At 45.0% G+C, this 18,457-nt stretch overlaps 1 protein-coding gene and 2 long non-coding RNA genes across 35 annotated transcripts; 2 read left to right on the top strand and 1 right to left on the bottom strand.

Annotated features, from left to right (window-relative positions):
• Positions 1 to 387: 387 nt before the first annotated feature.
• LOC127949588 (uncharacterized) lies at positions 388 to 2,414 on the top strand. Its single transcript, XR_008152385.1, has 3 exons — positions 388 to 800; positions 1,239 to 1,326; positions 1,910 to 2,414. It is a non-coding gene; the product is annotated as an uncharacterized LOC127949588 (long non-coding RNA).
• Positions 2,415 to 2,514: 100 nt separating this feature from the next.
• On the bottom strand, positions 2,515 to 14,010 carry ears2 (glutamyl-tRNA synthetase 2, mitochondrial). The gene is made up of 9 exons (XM_052546805.1): positions 13,843 to 14,010; positions 10,887 to 11,042; positions 10,010 to 10,199; positions 4,589 to 5,061; positions 4,208 to 4,316; positions 3,914 to 4,067; positions 2,940 to 3,070; positions 2,718 to 2,853; positions 2,515 to 2,639 (listed from the first exon to the last, which is right to left on the bottom strand). Exons 1-9 carry the CDS (start codon positions 13,952 to 13,954, stop codon positions 2,556 to 2,558), a joined length of 1,545 nt encoding a protein of 514 aa, XP_052402765.1. The 5' UTR covers positions 13,955 to 14,010; the 3' UTR covers positions 2,515 to 2,555.
• Positions 4,937 to 8,939, top strand: LOC127949572 (uncharacterized). Of its 33 annotated transcripts, none has more exons than XR_008152331.1 (7): positions 4,937 to 5,082; positions 5,170 to 5,332; positions 5,592 to 5,888; positions 6,119 to 6,209; positions 6,518 to 6,712; positions 7,208 to 7,289; positions 8,003 to 8,351. It is a non-coding gene; the product is annotated as an uncharacterized LOC127949572 (long non-coding RNA). The 33 variants fall into 33 exon arrangements; XR_008152357.1 differs by lacking the exon at positions 8,003 to 8,351 and adding an exon at positions 8,472 to 8,506 and having other exon boundaries at positions 4,965 to 5,169; positions 5,228 to 5,332; positions 7,208 to 7,263; XR_008152330.1 differs by having other exon boundaries at positions 4,965 to 5,169; positions 5,228 to 5,332.
• Positions 14,011 to 18,457: the final 4,447 nt, after the last annotated feature.

Genomic DNA, 18,457 nt, shown 5'->3' with positions numbered 1-18,457 from the left:
GACGAGCCTTCCAACCACACCCACTGACCGGTCCCAGTGGAAGTAACGAGGGACTCGTCACATTGTACAGATTAAGTTTCATTCATTTATTAATTTGATCGCTTGCATCTCTAATAGTAAGAATCTTCACCTTGTTTAATTCAAGTCAAGATATTAATAGAGCATCCACAATACACACATGGTTTCAAAGCAGCTTCTAGTAAGCTCTGTTACCTCTACAGTGGTCACCTAAGTCCTAAATGTGTGAGAAAGAACCTACAGAGTGTGTTTTATGTTATCCATGGAAAGTTACAGCTGTTCAGACTGTGTAACATTGGAAGAGCAGAGGGATATAAGGTGGAGGACAGGAACTCAGCGTTGCTGTACGACTGTCTGACCTGGTGTAAGCTGATATCAGCAACAAACACACAAACCACTCAGCCAGGCTTTTATTTAAAGAGATTTACATATTTTATTGTAAGTGTGTGTAAAATGGGTTTCAACAAGCGCGTGACGTGGACACGCAAAAAAAAAAAAAAAAAAAAGAAATCTGGCTGTTGTTTGATTTGATAAGATAATAGAGCATTTTAAAACAAATACAATTAATCAGTTTAAGGGATGTACACAATTATTTTAAATCAGTCTGAACTAAATCCAAAATAAAGGTTAAAATAATTAATTTCTGTCGAAACAACGAAAAAGAATGATTCGAGTCAAACTACTACTATTGCGCATGCGCTGATGACCGGAAATCCACGTGACCTCGTCAGTTCGCGCGTGTGCCATTAACGAGCTGGAGTCCAGTCTGTGGTGGAGTGCTGGTAAGATCAAAAATCTTTTATTATTGTCTGCATTGTGCTGATGGAGAGTAAAATAAAGATTAAATCAGTCAGATTTCTACGGTCCCGTGGGGTGACTTTGTTCGGTTTACTCGGTTATCGTGGTCTCGAGATGCTCTGTTGAGTGAAGTCAGAAAGATCTTTCTTCCTCACCATATTTCATGAGAACTGTGACTTTCTTAATAATGTGGAAGAACCTCAGAAGACCTGACAAACTATTGCCCAAACCAGTCTGAGATTACCTGAAGTGATGTGAAATCTGACTCTTTACTGAACAGAAATCCTATCCATATGTTGAATAATAACACAGTGCGTGTTGAGACAACATCCAAATGTGTGGAAATAGGTGTCATAATTATATCAAGTTATAATTAATTATAATAAGTACATTAAGACCAATGATTTATTTCTTGAGTGCAGCGGTCAGCGTGATTAAACCGCAGAACAGATCTCTCTTAACACAGACTTTAAGAAGAAGAGATGGATGTGTGCTTCAAGAGAAGGACAGGTAAGTGAAGTCATTGTCCTGCTGTATACGGCTCGTTTTCTGTGTTTTCTGACTAAAAGAGAAATAAATAAATATATAAAATACTAACCTGTGTAAAAACAAAGACCATGAATTACAACAGAACAAAGAAATTGACCTTCAAACACTCAAAGCACTGAGTAAGAAACATTATATTGTATAAACACAAATAGACTGAATAGAGTTCACTGAATAAATTCAATATACATTTATGGTTATTAATTAAAGAAACCTAAAACCTGTGGGGATGATGACTGTGTTTATCTGATTATATGTTCGGTCCGTTGGTTCAGCTATCACTAGTCAAATAAACAAGCTGTGGACTTTAATCTTTTCATTTAATTGATCTATTTTAACCTCATGTTTTTCTCTGTGAACAGTAGTGAGGGGCGTGGGGGGGCTCTACTGATGTCCATCACTACTCACTCACTTCTGTTATCTCCTTAATTTAAAGAAAAGCTCAGAACATAATGATCCACATTCATCTAACAGTGTTCTTCCCCAAGATGTAGTTTTAACGTTCCCAGACCTTTCCAAATGTGTTTCTGTCTGTGCTGTGAATCAGATCTGAGTCTCTCAGGAGCAGGAGATGATGCCCTCGTGCAGGAGATGATGACCTCGTGCAGGAGATGATGACCTCGTGCAGGAGATGATGACCTCGTGCAGGAGATGATGACCTCGTGCAGGAGATGATGACCTCGTGCAGGAGATGATGCCCTCGTGCAGGAGATGATGACCTCGTGCAGGAGATGATGACCTCGTGCAGGAGATGATGACCTCGTGCAGGAGATGATGCCCTCGTGCAGGAGATGATGACCTCGTGCAGGAGATGATGACCTCGTGCAGGAGATGATGACCTCGTGCAGGAGATGATGACCTCGTGCAGGAGATGATGACCTCGTGCAGGAGATGATGACCTCATGGAGACATGAAGCCGAACACATCGCTGTAGTGTTTCCTGCTGCGTCTCACACATCACGAGAAGACAAGAAACACACTGTACACAGTACACATAACACGCAATAGAAGTAACTTGACTTTAAAATATAAGTTTAATGAAGCATCACAGACACAGAGTAGATTTCTTATTATTGGATGCCTTTTGATGTGAAACATCAGGTGACCATAAGACACTCGCTCCTCTTGTGATTAAAGCACGGACCACAGATCTGTATTTACATCCCCTTTATTAAACACATCAGGTCACGCTGTCAGTGTTCCAGAGCTTTCTGAAGACGAACACACACTTCCTGTTCCCCCAGAGAAACCATCATCTCTGCCACACTGGGACCCTGCTGCAGACACACACAACAGACCGTTACAGCAGTGTGTGTGCGTGCGTGTGTGTGTGTGTGTGTGCGTGTGTGTGTCACCTGTTGTGCACTCAGAGCGAGTCTCAGCACTCTCATGGCTCCGCTGTATTTGGTGTTCTTCAGTCTGCTGGCGATCAGTTTGAGCTCAGAGTTCAGATGCTCTGTGGACAGGAATGAGCCGCTGGATGCCACCAGCCTGACCACAAACACACATTACCACACACATGAACACACTAGTAACATGCCCACGCACGTGTGTGTGTGTGTGTGAGAGAAACTCACTGCATGACTGCTGCTGTGATGTCATCCACCTCTGTGCTCACTTCCTGCAGCTGCTGACGCGTGACTTTCGGCCGGATCCACAGATATGTATGTGTGTGATCGAGTAGCTCTCGCAGCGAGCAGATGTGACCCTGAAGCGCACACACACACACACACACACACACACAGTGACAGGAGAGTTCAATCAGACACTCACTCAAACACACAAAGCTCAGTGCTGCGTTCGACACTATTGACCACAACATTCGTTTGTGAAATCTCTCACAACCCACCAAAATATTTGAGAAAAATAAAAACGGTTGACATTAAGCCTAATCTTACTTAAAAGTTTGATGACAGAATTAAAGTATTTAAGAAAAATATAAATTTTATTTTAGAGTACGCCTGAAAAATAGCTACTACAGTGAATTCCCACAACAACTCAGTAGCCATATGCTGGAGAATCCGGCCCGCCATCGCAGGCAGCAGCACACTTCAACAGATATCCCCTGCTCAGGGAGTAGGGAGCAATGAACACTGTGTGGGGATCACGTCAATCAGAACACAGTTCATTCACATAGCTCTCTTCTAACGAGCTGGTATCTGAATCCAGTCGCCCGGATCCAGTACGTATCCAGACCAGATGGTGGATCAGCACCTAGAAAGGACCTCTACTGCCCTGAAAGACAGCGGAGACCAGGACAACTAGAGCCCAGATACAGATCCCCTGTAAAGACCTTGTCTCAGAGGAGCACCAGGACAAGACCACAGGAAACAGATGATTCTTCTGCACAATCTGACTTTGCTGCAGCCTGGAATTGAACTACTGGTTTCGTCTGGTCAGAGGAGAACGGAGCACTATTTTGACACACTATTTCTCTGTGTAATACTTTAAAGCTACTTTGACACAATTTGCATTGCACTATAGAAATACCGAAATGAACAAAACAAAAGGAAAGCGCGAGTGATGGCGTTGGCTCGGTTTGCTCTGCTACCTTGCGCAGCTGCAGGACTCTCTGCATGTAGTGTGTCTCCAGGACGGAGCGGTCGCTGATCCGAGAGCCGTGTGTGTGAAGAACCTGCTGACGCAGCTCATCCAGCAGCACAGCACACTGCTCCTCATCCTCGATCCTGTGCTGCAGATGAACCCTACACACACACACACACACACACAGCTGAAACACTCTGTGATCAGCTGACCTTTATCAGGATGCACAAGACTACACTTATTTCATAGTGCAGTACAGACTGTTCATCTGCATGTGTGACAGCTTTAACTAAAGAAACACCTGTTGAACTCGTCTAGTTTGTCCAGATCCAGCAGAGCAGAGTGCGTCGTGATCTTGGAAATGTTAAACTCACAAACTAATTCATCCAGGCGCCGACCGATCCGATTATCTGCATAAAAGAAAAAAACATTAACGAATGATTTTAAGTGTATGATGAATATTTACTTTCACCAAACCCAGTCGAATGATTGATCATTCTTTTCTTGTTTACTACTAGCACATTCTGATGATGTTTAATTCCTCTATAGTAATCTGCATCATAGCATACAAGTCAATAGGTGTCATTATCATACAGTCTACCTACATCGTACCAAAGTTTAATAGATCCATTTAGTGATCTTACAGGATAGCTACAATCATCATGTTCCTGGACACACTCACCTCTGAAGCCGGATCCGGCGTGAGTGACAATGTCCAGCAGGGTCTCGGGCAGCACACCCTGCTCTCTGAAACGCTGGACGAAGATGTCTCCTTGTCTCTTGGACAGCTTAGTGCCGTCACGGTTGAGCAGCAGTGGCAGGTGTGCGTAAGCGGGTGGTGTCCAGCGCAGTGCGCGGAACAGCTGCAGGTGTTTGGAGGTGGAGATCAGCCACTCAGAGCCGCGCAGCACATGACTGATGTTCATGTGATGGTCGTCCACCACACTAGCAAGGTGATAGGTGGGGAAGCCGTCAGCCTTCAGGATGACCGGATCTCCCTCCGCTGCTGCCGGATCGTGCCGTGTCCAGCCAAAGATCAGGTCCTGGAAAACCTCTGCACCTGAGTCCAGCTTGAAGCGGATCACACACGGAATCCCCTGAGCCAGCTTTTGCTGCACCTGCTCCGGCGGCACCTCTCGACAGCGGTTATCATAACTGCAGAGACGGAGGAGACAGGTGTGAAAGAGGAGAAACGGAGGAGACAGGTGTGAAAGAGGAGAGACGGAGGAGACAGGTGTGAAAGAGGAGAGACGGAGGAGACAGGTGTGAAAGAGGAGAGATGGAGGAGACAGGTGTGAAAGAGGAGAGATGGAGGAGACAGGTGTGAAAGAGGAGAGACGGAGGAGACAGGTGTGAAAGAGGAGAGACGGAGGAGACAGGTGTGAAAGAGGAGGGACAGGTGTGAAAGAGGAGAGATGGAAGAGAGGTGTGAAAGAGGAGAGACAGAGGAGACAGGTGTGAAAGAGGAGAAACAGAGGAGACAGGTGTGAAAGAGGAGAGATGGAGGAGACGGGTGTGTGATGGAGGAGAGATGGAGGAGACAGGTGTGAAAGAGGAGAGACGGAGGAGACAGGTGTGAAAGAGGAGAGACGGAGGAGACAGGTGTGAAAGAGGAGAGACGGAGGAGACAGGTGTGAAAGAGGAGAGATGGAAGAGAGGTGTGAAAGAGGAGAGATGGAAGAGAGGTGTGAAAGAGGAGAGATGGAGGAGACAGGTGTGAAAGAGGAGAGATGGAGGAGACGGGTGTGTGATGGAGGATAGATGGAGGAGACGGGTGTGTGATGGAGGAGAGATGGAGGAGACGGGTGTGTGATGGAGGAGAGACGGAGGAGACAGGTGTGTGATGGAGGAGAGACGGATGGAAGAGACAGAGGAGACAGGTGTGAAAGAGGAGAGACAGAGGAGACAGGTGTGAAAGAGGAGAGACGGAGGAGACAGGTGTGTGATGGAGGAGAGACGGATGGAAGAGACAGAGGAGACAGGTGTGAAAGAGGAGAGACAGGAGACAGGTGTGAAAGAGGAGAGATGGAGGAGACAGGTGTGAAAGAGGAGAGATGGAGGAGACAGGTGTGAAAGAGGAGAGACGGATGGAAGAGACAGAGGAGACAGGTGTGAAAGAGGAGAGACAGGAGACAGGTGTGAAAGAGGAGAGATGGAGGAGACAGGTGTGAAAGAGGAGAGACAGTTGTGAAAGAGGAGAGATGGAAGAGAGGTGTGAAAGAGGAGAGACAGAGGAGACAGGTGTGAAAGAGGAGAGATGGAGGAGACGGGTGTGTGATGGAGGAGAGATGGAGGAGACGGGTGTGTGATGGAGGAGAGATGGAGGAGACGGGTGTGTGATGGATGAGAGACGGATGGAAGAGACAGAGGAGACAGGTGTAAAAGAGGAGAGACAGAGGAGACAGGTGTGAAAGAGAAGAGATGGAGGAGACGAGTGTGTGATGGAGGAGAGACGGATGGAAGAGACAGAGGAGAAAGGGGTGTGAAAGAGGAGAGACAGAGGAGACAGGTGTGAAAGAGGAGAGACAGAGGAGACAGGTGTGAAAGAGGAGAGATGGAGGAGACGGGTGTGTGATGGAGGAGAGATGGAGGAGACGGGTGTGTGATGGAGGAGAGATGGAGGAGACGGGTGTGTGATGGATGAGAGACGGATGGAAGAGACAGAGGAGACAGGTGTAAAAGAGGAGAGACAGAGGAGACAGGTGTGAAAGAGAAGAGATGGAGGAGACGAGTGTGTGATGGAGGAGAGACGGATGGAAGAGACAGAGGAGAAAGGGGTGTGAAAGAGGAGAGACAGAGGAGACAGGTGTGAAAGAGGAGAGACAGAGGAGACAGGTGTGAAAGAGGAGAGATGGAGGAGACGGGTGTGTGATGGAGGAGAGATGGAGGAGACGAGTGTGTGATGGAGGAGAGATGGAGGAGACGGGTGTGTGATGGAGGAGAGATGGAGGAGACGGGTGTGTGATGGAGGAGAGACGGATGGAAGAGACAGAGGAGACCGGTGTGAAAGAGGACAGACAGGGGAGACGGGTGTGAAAGAGGAGAGACGGGAGACAGGTGTGAAAGAGGAGAGACAGAGGAGACAGGTGTGAAAGAGGAGAGACGGAGGAGACAGGTGTGTGATGGAGGAGAGACGGATGGAAGAGACAGAGGAGACAGGTGTAAAAGAGGAGAGACAGAGGAGACAGGTGTGAAAGAGAAGAGATGGAGGAGACGGGTGTGTGATGGAGGAGAGACGGATGGAAGAGACAGAGGAGAAAGGGGTGTGAAAGAGGAGAGACAGAGGAGACAGGTGTGAAAGACGAGAGATGGAGGAAACGGGTGTGTGATGGAGGAGACAGGTGTGAAAGAGGAGAGGTGGATGGATGAGACAGAGGAGACAGGTGTGAAAGAGAAGAGATGGAGGAGACGGGTGTGAAAGAGAAGAGATGGAGGAGACGGGTGTGAAAGAGGAGAGACGGAGGAGACAGGTGTGAAAGAGGAGAGACGGGGGAGACGGGTGTGAAGGAGGAGAGACAGGGGAGACAGGTGTGAAAGAGGAGAGACGGAGGAGACAGGTGTGAAAGAGGAGAGACAGGGGAGATGGGTGTGAAAGAGGAGAGACGGATGGAACAGACAGAGGAGACAGGTGTGAAAGAGGAGAGACGGAGGAGACGGGTGTGTGATGGAGGAGAGACGGATGGAAGAGACGGGTGTGAAAGAGGAGAGACAGAGGAGACGAGTGTGAAAGAGGAGAGACAGAGGAGACGGGTGTGAAAGAGGAGAGACGGAGGAGACGGGTGTGTGATGGAGGAGAGACGGATGGAAGAGACGGGTGTGAAAGAGGAGAGACAGGGGAGACGGGTGTGAAAGAGGAGAGACAGAGGAGACGGGTGTGAAAGAGGAGAGACGGAGGAGACAGATGTGAAAGAGGAGAGACGGAGGAGACAGGTGTGTGATGGAGGAGAGACGGATGGAAGAGACAGAGGAGACAGGTGTGAAAGTGGAGAGACAGAGGAGACAGGTGTGAAAGAGAAGAGATGGAGGAGACAGGTGTGTGATGGAGGAGAGACGGATGGAAGAGACGGGTGTGAAAGAGGAGAGACAGAGGAGACAGGTGTGAAAGAGGAGAGACAGAGGAGACAGGTGTGAAAGAGAAGAGATGGAGGAGAAGGGTGTGTGATGGAGGAGAGACGGATGGAAGAGACAGAGGAGACAGGTGTGAAAGAGGAGAGACAGAGGAGACAGGTGTGAAAGAGGAGAGACGGAGGAGACAGGTGTGTGATGGAGGAGAGATGGATGGAAGAGACAGAGGAGACAGGTGTGAAAGAGGAGAGACAGAGGAGACAGGTGTGAAAGAGGAGAGACGGAGGAGACAGGTGTGAAAGAGGAGAGACCGAGGAGACAGGTGTGTGATGGAGGAGAGACAGATGGAAGAGACAGAGGAGACAGGTGTGAAAGAGGAGAGACAGAGGACACAGGTGTGAAAGAGGAGAGACGGAGGAGACAGGTGTGAAAGAGGAGAGATGGAGGAGACGGGTGTGTGATGGAGGAGAGACGGAGGAGACAGGTGTGAAAGAGGAGAGATGGATGGAAGAGACAGAGGAGACAGGTGTGAAAGGGGGAGACGGAGGAGACAGGTGTGAAAGAAGAGATGGAGGAGACGGGTGTGAAAGAGGAGAGACGGAGGAGACAGGTGTGAAAGAGGAGAGACGGGGGAGACGGGTGTGAAAGAGGAGAGACGGAGGAGACAGGTGTGAAAGAGGAGAGACGGAGGAGACGGGTGTGAAAGAGGAGAGACAGAGGAGACAGGTGTGAAAGAGTAGAGACGGAGGAGACAGGTGTGAAAGAGAAAAGATGGAGGAGACAGGTGTGTGATGGAGGAGAGACGGATGGAAGAGACAGAGGAGACGGGTGTGAAAGAGGAGAGACAGAGGAGACAGGTGTGAAAGAGGAGAGATGGAGGAGACAGGGGTGTGAAAGAGGAGAGACGGAGGAGACGGGTGTGAAAGAGGAGAGACAGAGGAGACAGGTGTGAAAGAGGAGAGACAGAGGAGACGGGTGTGAAGGACCTTCTTTCTTTGTGTGAATATTTGGGTGGTGTTATTCAAATCTTCCCACACAGTGACCTAGATATTTGGTGGTGTCATCATCACAACACCTCTCTCCCCAGAATGGCATGAACTCTTGAATAGCTTTGAATCCATTGGTCTGTGTCAGTTACCCAATCAGTGGGTGTGTTCCCAAACTCCACCTTCTTTGAACTGCAATTGTTTTTTTCCTCATTCTGCGGCGGTCCTACAGTAGAACAACATCTCCTGAATACACTGGAGTGTTGAACAGTTGAGCTGCACAAATATATCCGCACCTGTACGATCACTCGCAGAGACTTTATTTGTAGAAAGAAATCGCAATGAAGTTTGGTGTCGAAGACCCGGAGTTATGCAAAAAAAACGACAGTAAATGAATTGCCAAACAAACATACAATAATAAATCTTTGTTTTTATCAAGAGTAAATCATGGCACCACATAAATTATAAAAAGGTGTAACAATTTACCCAACACTATAAAAACAAATAAATGAATTCACACTTCCCCTAAAGGACTGATTATGGATCTTTTGCATTGCAAACATGACACTTGGCTCTGAACTGCTGCTAAACATGATTCTTTTGTCTATTATATTCTGATCATCGGGGCCCGTCTCACTCCTAGATTGTCTACACGTTGCGAGTCATGTTTACATTAATCTATACCCCACCTCCAGATGCGTACAATGCCGTTTTAGTGCCACGTTGAAAAAAATAATCTAAGATTACGAGATTAAAGTCTAAATATTACAAGAATAAAGTTTTAATATTTCGAGAATAAGGTCGAAGAAACAACTCATTCAGAATTCAATCAATTTTTCTAGAAACATTAAGACTTTATTCTCCAAACATTTCAACTTTTCACTAAATATTACGACTTTAATCTCATAATTTTACAACATGGCACTAAAACGCTGTCGCAGCAGCGCGAGGGACAGTTCTGAAAAAATATACGGTCACAGTCTTTTCAAACTTCTTTTTTACTTTGAAGTATATTGGGGCCTTTGGCCTCTCCCCGGCATCAGTGTGTTTACCGCGGCACTTGTCCGCTGCGCTGGGCGTCTCTCTTCAGCAGATCCAGCCTCTGATTGGAGCAGAAGCAGTAGTAGGCGTGTCCCGTCTGCAGGAGAGTAGACGCCGCCTGTGAGTAGAGCTGCAGTCGCTCGGACTGAACATACGGCCCATAATCCCCTCCTCTGCGGCGGCTCTCGTCCGGCGGGATGCCTGCAACACAGACAGAAGACAGAAAGATCTGTACTGCCAGGTACGTTTACACATACAAGGAACATGTTTTAATGACACCAGCTTCCAGTACACAGAGACAATTATAACACAGATAGTAAAAATAAGATGTGAATGAAATACACAAGCATCAAGGTTCCTCATACACTGATTTATTTGTGGCGGCTCGTCACAATATCAGAACTGACCGCCGCAAATATCCACCGCCATCAGCTCCAGCATCTCATGAGAGTGACCATGTGCAGAGCAGGGGTCACGAGGACTGAGGTTGAGAAAGTAGAAGATCCGAGGCGCGAACACAGACCCCACGTCATAAATGTTAATTAATGTGACCTCATCTGCTGCCACAAGTGTTCCTGCAGTACAGGAACCGGAATGACTCCACTGCAGTCACAGTGCTGTTCATGATGGTGAGTGAAGTACTCCATCTCCACCATCATCAGGAGCGTGTGTTCATCGGGACAGCACCTTTCACTGATATAGAAACACGTCACGTCACCACACTATTCCCTGCAGATTCTGCATCGCTCGGACCGAACTCGACAGGAAGCTCTTTAGCTTTTAGAAGTGTATAGATATCAGAAAGAACAGTTCATTTAACAGAAGTGCACCACATAAGAAGGACAGAAATGAAGAGCTCCGTCTCTCAGAGAGCACACACACACACACCTGCCCACTCCAGCATGTCCTCTATATCGTCTGCGGCTCCAGGGACCAGGCGGCTCCGGTCAGTGTCCTCCAGACGCAGGAGGAAGGCCCCGCCGTGCTGTCTGCTGAACAAGTAGTTATAGAGCGCTGTACGCAGACCCCCGAGATGCAGAAACCCTGAGCGGACACACACAACACACACCAGGTCACGATCAAGACCAATGCTCTCACACACTCACAATTCATCAACACAGTCATTTTGCTTGTTTACCATCATTACACACTTGATTCTGTGAACCAGAAATATTACAGCAACATCAGAGCGCTGGTGTCTTAACTCTTAATCACACATCACTTTAATATTAATATTAATCTAACGCCAGGATGATTCTGAAGGAAAACTGTTCACATATCTGTCACACAGATAGACCACATGCTCTTATTTCAGGGATGTTTTCTATTTTGCGGATATTTCCGGTCTTCGGTCAGAAACACTGTGAAGTCATGGCCTGATCACATTCAGGATCACAGATGATATAATCGTAGATTATTAGGTTATAAAATCGATGATATCGTAGGAGATAATGACAGCTGTTTGTGTATCTTCGGCTCTGTGTAGTAAATACTGCTCCGTCTGAGAGCAGGTGGAAATACCACATTAATAACATGTTTTAAATTACAAACCCAATTCCAAAAATGTTGGGACTCTTTACAAATTGTGAATAAAAACAGAATGCAATGATGTGGACGTTTCAAATTTCAATATTTTATTCAGAATGCAACATAGATGACATATCAAATGTTTAAACTGAGACAATTTATCATTGTAAGGGAGAAATAAGTTGATTTTAAATTTCATGGCATCAATACATCTCAACAAAGTTGGGACAAGTCCATGTTTACCAATGTGTCGCATCCCCTTTTCTTTCTATAGCAGTCTGCAAACGTCTGGGGACTGAGGAGACAAGCTGCTCAAGTTTAGGAATAGGAATGTTGTCCCATTCTTGTCTAATACAGGCTTCTAGTTGCTCAACTGTCTTAGGTCTTCTTTTGTCTTTATGATGCACCAAATGTTTTCTATGGGTGAAAGATCTGGACTGCAGGCTGGTCATTTCAGTCCCCGGATCCTTCTTCTACGCAGCCATGAAAATGCAAAATGCATGTTGGAAAATGCTTCTGAACTGAGCGCTGATAACAACTTGGGTTGTCCTTGTCCTCTTTAGTCCAGATGACATGGTGTCCCAGTTTTCCAAAAAGAACTCAAAATTTTGATTCGTCTGACACACAGAACAGTTTTACACTTTGTCCATCTTAAATGAGCCTTGGTCCAGAGAAAACATCTGCACTTCTGGATCATGATTAGATATGGCTTCTTTTTTGACCTATAGAGTTTTAGCTGGTAACGGTGAATGACACACAATGTTTTCTGGAAGTATTCCTGAGCCCATGTTGTGATCTCCATTACAGTAGCGTTCCTGTATGTGATGCAGTGCCGTCTAAGAGCTGAAGATAACGGGCATCCAGTATGGTTTTCAGGCCTTGACCCTTACACACAGAGATTGTTCCAGATTCTCTGAATCTTTGGATGGTATTATGCACTGTAGATGATGATAACTTCAAATTCTTTGCAGTTTTTCTCTGAGAAACTCCTTTCTGATATTGCACCACTATTTTTCGCCGCAGCATTGGGGGAATTGGTGATCCTCTGCCCATCTTGACTTCTGAGAGACACTGTCACTCTGAGAGGCTCTTTTTATACCCAATCATGTTCCCAATTGACCTAATAAGTGGTTAAATTGGTCCTCCAGCTGTTCCTTATATGTACATATATCTTTTCCGGTCTCTTATTGCTACCTGTCCCATCTATATAAAATCATCAGGGCAGCGCTGACCTGTAATGTGGTCAGGAGAGCTGCTGGAACTATATTCGCCTTGCGTTCCCGGAAGAACTCTCGTCAGCCAATCAGATTCAAGCATTCAAAGGCCTCGTGGTATAAAATATGATAATCAAGTATTATTTAATGATACAATTACAATTAAAACTTGATAACCATGTTTGAATGCATATTAATCATTTTAACAGTGTTTTAACTGGACTTGTGGTGGTGCTTTTTGTCATTCAGTGTTTCTAAAATAATAATAATAATAAATAAAACAATAGGGAAGAAATTAACAAAAATAGCGCTTACAGGATCAGGTGTGTTAGATTAGTGTAGAGCTGTGAGTCTGAGTGCAGCGGCGCCTCTGATTGGTCAGACCACCTGTCAATCATGCTCCCTGCTAACGGTCAATCAATGAAACATGGACAGTGTCCGGGTACTTTAAGGTTCGGATCACATTATAAGCATAATTTGGATGTTTTTAGTTATCTTTGCCCCATCACGTCTCTAAGCCGCTAGCAGCCCAAAACTAAACAGTTTAATCGACTGCGTCTCTCATCTACTGAACATCTTTCAGCGCAACATCTGTCCTTCTTTATATAAAGAGCTAATAACAGCCATAGACTGCGCTTTCTCTTCTGTCCTCAGTTCCTAAAGTCATCTTCTCTGTGTGAGGACTGCTGTCTGGAGCTGTGAGCCTCTCATCTTAGCTAATATCAAAGGTATGACATATTTCAAATGCAAAAACATTTATTTAATTGTTTGATCAAAGTGATTGCCAGTCTCCCCTAACTCTATGCCTCTGAGTAAAATAATATACATATTAAAACACAAAAGGAGCAGGTCAAGACGCCAAGCAGGGATTGTGTCATGTTTACAGCTGTACTTGAGCACTTTACACATTGCTTGTTTGTGCTGTTTGAAAGCTTCTGAACTCTCCTGAAGGACACAGCTGCTGTAGAGCTGTTATTGACCGCCAGAGGGCGGAGAAGAGCGCAGTGGCAGAATCTGCGCAGCACCGAAGTAGCCTCGGAAGCCTCGTTCGGCACATCTACTAGATATTACACATATTACATGTTAGATATGATATATGTTACCTGTGGGACTCGGAGCGAAGCGGACGCGTGGCGCGGGCGCGGGGTGTCTCGTGCACACGCCTCTGCGCGAGCTGGGTCTCCTCCAGCACACCTTCCTCAAAACACAGAACATCTCCAGCGTCCATGAACCCGCGACTTCCGGAGAACCGCCGCGGCACTTCCTGTTTCATAAAGCAAAACAAAAGTCTCTACTTCCACACGCTCGATCAGAGAGAGCTCTAGCGCTTCTGACAATGAAAACATGGAAATGCTTACGTTACATACATTAAAACATTAACAGGTTTCTTGTTTACCAGGTTATAAATAGTTTGGATATTGTTTAACTTATTATTTAAAAATTAGTAATAACTATTTCCAAACTTGCATTTATGTATATTATATTTTGCCAACAAAAGTAATAAATTAATAAAATAACATTCCTTATGGAATGACACGCCGTAAGTGGACAAAAAATAAAATACAATATTTTTTTTAACAAAGTTCATACCTGGGCATAATATAACCAAAAACTGTCTGAATAAGGACAACCCCAAAATAAAAAAAAATAAAAAAAACGTTTTGATGCCAGTGTCGCCTGACGTCACTACTTTTTCCTGTTTGTTCCAGGGGGCAAGGAACTCGACCGGAAGTTGAAGTCGGGTGGGGGCTGCCATCTATTAGCAGAACTTCACTTGCGTTAGCATTCCCATTGACTCCCATTCATTTTGGCGTCACTTTGACAGCGAATAACTTTACATCTGAGGCTTTTAAAGACTCCGTTTGTCCATTATTTATTTCTTAAGATACACGACAATGTATAAAGGGCTCCATTACCTTCTATGTTACATTATGCCCCCGTATAAACCGTTTTTGTAAAAAATAGGCTAACGGTTGCGTCATAACCACTCGTCTCTCTGTAGCATTACCGTACAGACAGGAGCAGAAGCTCGCAGGCAATTAACTTAATATGGCATACTGGCGTTACATTTTAAAATACTATACAAAATAATTAATCAGAATACTTACTCCTGCTCACTCACGACAAAGAACTCCCGGCTCAAGCTCGCCGTCTCTGCAAGATTAACGATGACAGTTTGCACGCACAGCTACTTAGAAGATTTACATCTGGCAGACAGGTTGCTGACGTCGTCAAGCTTCGTTTGAGTCTGCGCGTCAGAAACGGAAGTGCTAAAAAACGCTAAAAATGGGCTTCACTTGTCTCAATTGAGTTTCAATGGGGTTGCTGTGTCCATTTCTTTTACTGTCTATGGTTTGTTCCAGGCGGCGAGTTGAAGTCGGGTGGGGGCTGCCATCTTGTAGCAGAACTTCACTTGTGTTAGCATACCATTGACTCCCATTCATTTTGGCGTCACTTTGACAGCGAATAACTTTACATCTGAGGCGTTTAAAGACTCCGTTTGTCCATTATTTATTTCTAAAGATACACGACAATGTATAAAGGGCTCCATTACCTTCTATGTTACATTATGGCCCCGTAGAAACAGTTTTTGTAAAAAATAGGCTAACGATTGCGTCATAACCACTCGACTCTCTGTCGCATTACCGTACAGACAGGAGGAGAAGCTCGCAGGCAATTAACTTAATATGGCGTACTGGCGTTACATTTTAAAATACTATACAAAATAATTAATCAGAATACTTACTCCTGCTCACTCACGACAAAGAACTCCCCGCTCAAGCTCGCCGTCTCTGCAAGATTAACGATGGCAGTTTGCACGCACAGCTACTAGAAGATTTACATCTGTCAGACAGGTTGCTGACGTCATCAAGCTTCGTTTGAGTCTGCGCGTCAGAAACGGAAGTGCTAAAAAACGCTAAAAATGGGCTTCAATTGTCTCAGTTGAGTTCCAATGGGGTCGTTGTGTCCATTTCTTTTACTGTCTATGGTTTGCTCCTCTAGATAGCGTCATGTAATCATAGACCTCATATAGGGTAACCACCTGCTAATAAGCCCAAGGGGGGACAAGGGGTATGTTTCTGAGGGACAATGTGGGACACCTTGTGCGACGGTGCCCCCACCCCATGGGCAGACTCACTGATAGTGGTTTACCCATTTCTAGCACATACCATCTTACATGGTATATTAATAATGCCCTATTCCCCTAAACATGTGTAATTGCTGATGTACTGTATGCTTATGACAGTATCGACAAATGCACTTCCACTTACGATTTACTTTAGCTATTTAATTTATTTATAATAATAATAATAATAATAAGTTTTATTTATATACTTTATACAGTACTTTTTATACTGCAGCACACCTGCAAAGCGTTAGCACTCGTTAGCTTGTCATTAGCGTTTTCTTTTCTCCTCTCCTCTCCTCTCTCACGCTGCAGTTTTCCACAAGTTCATCAAACAACCGCAGTAAGAATATTTCATCAAGCACGGTGAGTAATGGCTTCTCCTACAATTGTTATTTGCACCTCTTGCCACATGTACAGTTTATCTATCTCCGTCGCTGATGAGGGATTCACATGTGATAAATGCAGGGAAACAGTTAGGCTGACAGAGAAGATTTCAGAATTAGAGACACGCATCCAAACTTTAATTGAGGACAGTAAGAACGTTAGGGCTCTAGATACGGCTTTGGATGCGTCTAGCTCAGGGATTCCTGTACATTGTCCGGTTCCAGCAGAGCCCCTGCAGCAGGGCAACTGGGTGACGGTGAGGCAGCGTAGTCGTGGGTCAAAACACCGCTCTTCTGTTCCGATCAAAACATTAAACAGGTTCTCCCCACTCAGTGATGCACCCACTGAGAAACCTGATGAAAGTGCTCTAGTTATTGGCGATTCTATTGTACGGAACGTGAATATAGAGACACCAGCCACCATAGTCAAATGTTTACCGGGAGCCAGAGCTAAACTTAAATACAGTAAGATTGTTATTCATGCCGGCGCTAATGATGTTCGACTTCGCCAGTCGGAGATCACTAAAAATAACTTTGAAGAGGTGTGTGAACTTGCAAGCACGATGTCAGACACTGTAATATGCTCTGGTCCCCTCCCTGCTTACCGTGGTGACGAGATGCATAGCAGATTGTCATCACTCAATGGCTGGATGTCTAAGTGGTGCCCACAGAATAACATAGGTTATATAGACAATTGGACGAGCTTTTGGGGCAGACCTGACCTGTTTAAAAGAGATGGTCTTCATCCCTCCTGGGGTGGCGCCACTCTTCTGTCTAGAAATATGGCAAATAGTCTTAGTGCATCAGACAGTGCACTATAGACCCCCTGAGGAACAGTTCCACTCATTCTCTACTATAGGAGAGGAAGAATTGTATAAACTTGTTAAATCATCTAAACTTACAACATGTATGTTAGACCCTATACCATCTAAGCTCTTAAAAGAGGTGCTTCCAGAAGTCATAGGTCCTCTTCTGACTATTATTAATTCCTCATTGTTATTAGGACATGTCCCCAAAACCTTCAAACTGGCTGTTATTAAGCCTCTCATAAAAAAGCCACAACTTGACCCCAGAGAACTAGTTAATTATAGACCAATCTCGAATCTCCCTTTTCTGTCCAAGATACTAGAAAAGGTGGTATCCTCACAATTATATTCCTTCTTAGAGAAAAATGGTATATGTGAGGATTTCCAGTCAGGATTTAGACCGTATCATAGTACTGAAACTGCTCTCCTTAGAGTTACAAATGATCTGCTCTTATCATCTGATCGTGGTTGTATCTCTCTATTAGTTTTATTGGATCTTAGTGCTGCGTTTGACACAATTGACCACAACATTCTTTTGCATAGACTTGAACACTTTGTTGGCATCAGTGGAAGTGCATTAGCATGGTTTAAATCGTACTTATATGGCCGCCATCAGTTCGTAGCAGTGAATGAAGATGTATCATATCGATCACAAGTGCAGTATGGAGTACCTCAAGGCTCAGTTCTAGGGCCGCTACTCTTCACGCTTTATATGTTACCCTTGGGAGATATCATCAGGAAACATGGTGTTAGCTTTCACTGTTATGCTGATGATACGCAGCTCTATATTTCCTCGCAGCCCGGTGAAACACACCAATTTGAAAAACTAATGGAATGCATAGTCGATATAAAAAATTGGATGACGAGTAATTTCTTACTGCTAAATTCAGAAAAAACAGAGGTGTTAATCATAGGGCATAAAAACTCTACTTGTAATAACCTAGAACACTGTCTAAGACTTGATGGTTGCTCTGTCAATTCTTCGTCATCAGTTAGGAACCTAGGTGTGCTACTTGATCGCAATCTTTCCTTAGAAAGCCACGTTTCTAGCATTTGTAAAACTGCATTTTTCCATCTCAAAAATATATCTAAATTACGGCCTATGCTCTCAATGTCAAATGCAGAAATGTTAATCCATGCATTTATGACTTCAAGGTTAGACTACTGTAATGCTTTATTGGGTGGTTGTTCTGCACGCTTGGTAAACAAACTACAGCTAGTCCAAAATGCAGCAGCAAGAGTTCTTACTAGAACCAGGAAGTATGACCATATTAGCCCGGTCCTGTCCACACTGCACTGGCTCCCTATCAAACATCGTATAGATTTTAAAATATTGCTTATTACTTATAAAGCCCTGAATGGTTTAGCACCTCAGTATTTGAATGAGCTCCTTTTACAT

Source organism: Carassius gibelio, chromosome B1, assembly GCF_023724105.1.
Source record: "Carassius gibelio isolate Cgi1373 ecotype wild population from Czech Republic chromosome B1, carGib1.2-hapl.c, whole genome shotgun sequence".
Classification (NCBI taxonomy): Eukaryota; Metazoa; Chordata; class Actinopteri; order Cypriniformes; family Cyprinidae; genus Carassius; species Carassius gibelio.
The sequence above is the reverse complement of the archived record's forward strand: the minus strand, read 5'-3'. Positions and strand labels throughout refer to the sequence as shown.

Bases quoted from the DNA above. Each gene is read 5' to 3' on its own strand.
- ears2 (XM_052546805.1), bottom strand. From the start codon at position 13,954: ATGTTCTGTGTTTTGAGGAAGGTGTGCTGGAGGAGACCCAGCTCGCGC. The intron at 2,854-2,939 runs GTGAGTTTCTCT...GTTTGTGGTCAG, and splicing joins ATCACAGCAGCAGTCATGCA to GCTGGTGGCATCCAGCGGCT. The intron at 2,640-2,717 runs GTGACACACACA...GTGTGTCTGCAG, and splicing joins TCGCTCTGAGTGCACAACAG to CAGGGTCCCAGTGTGGCAGA.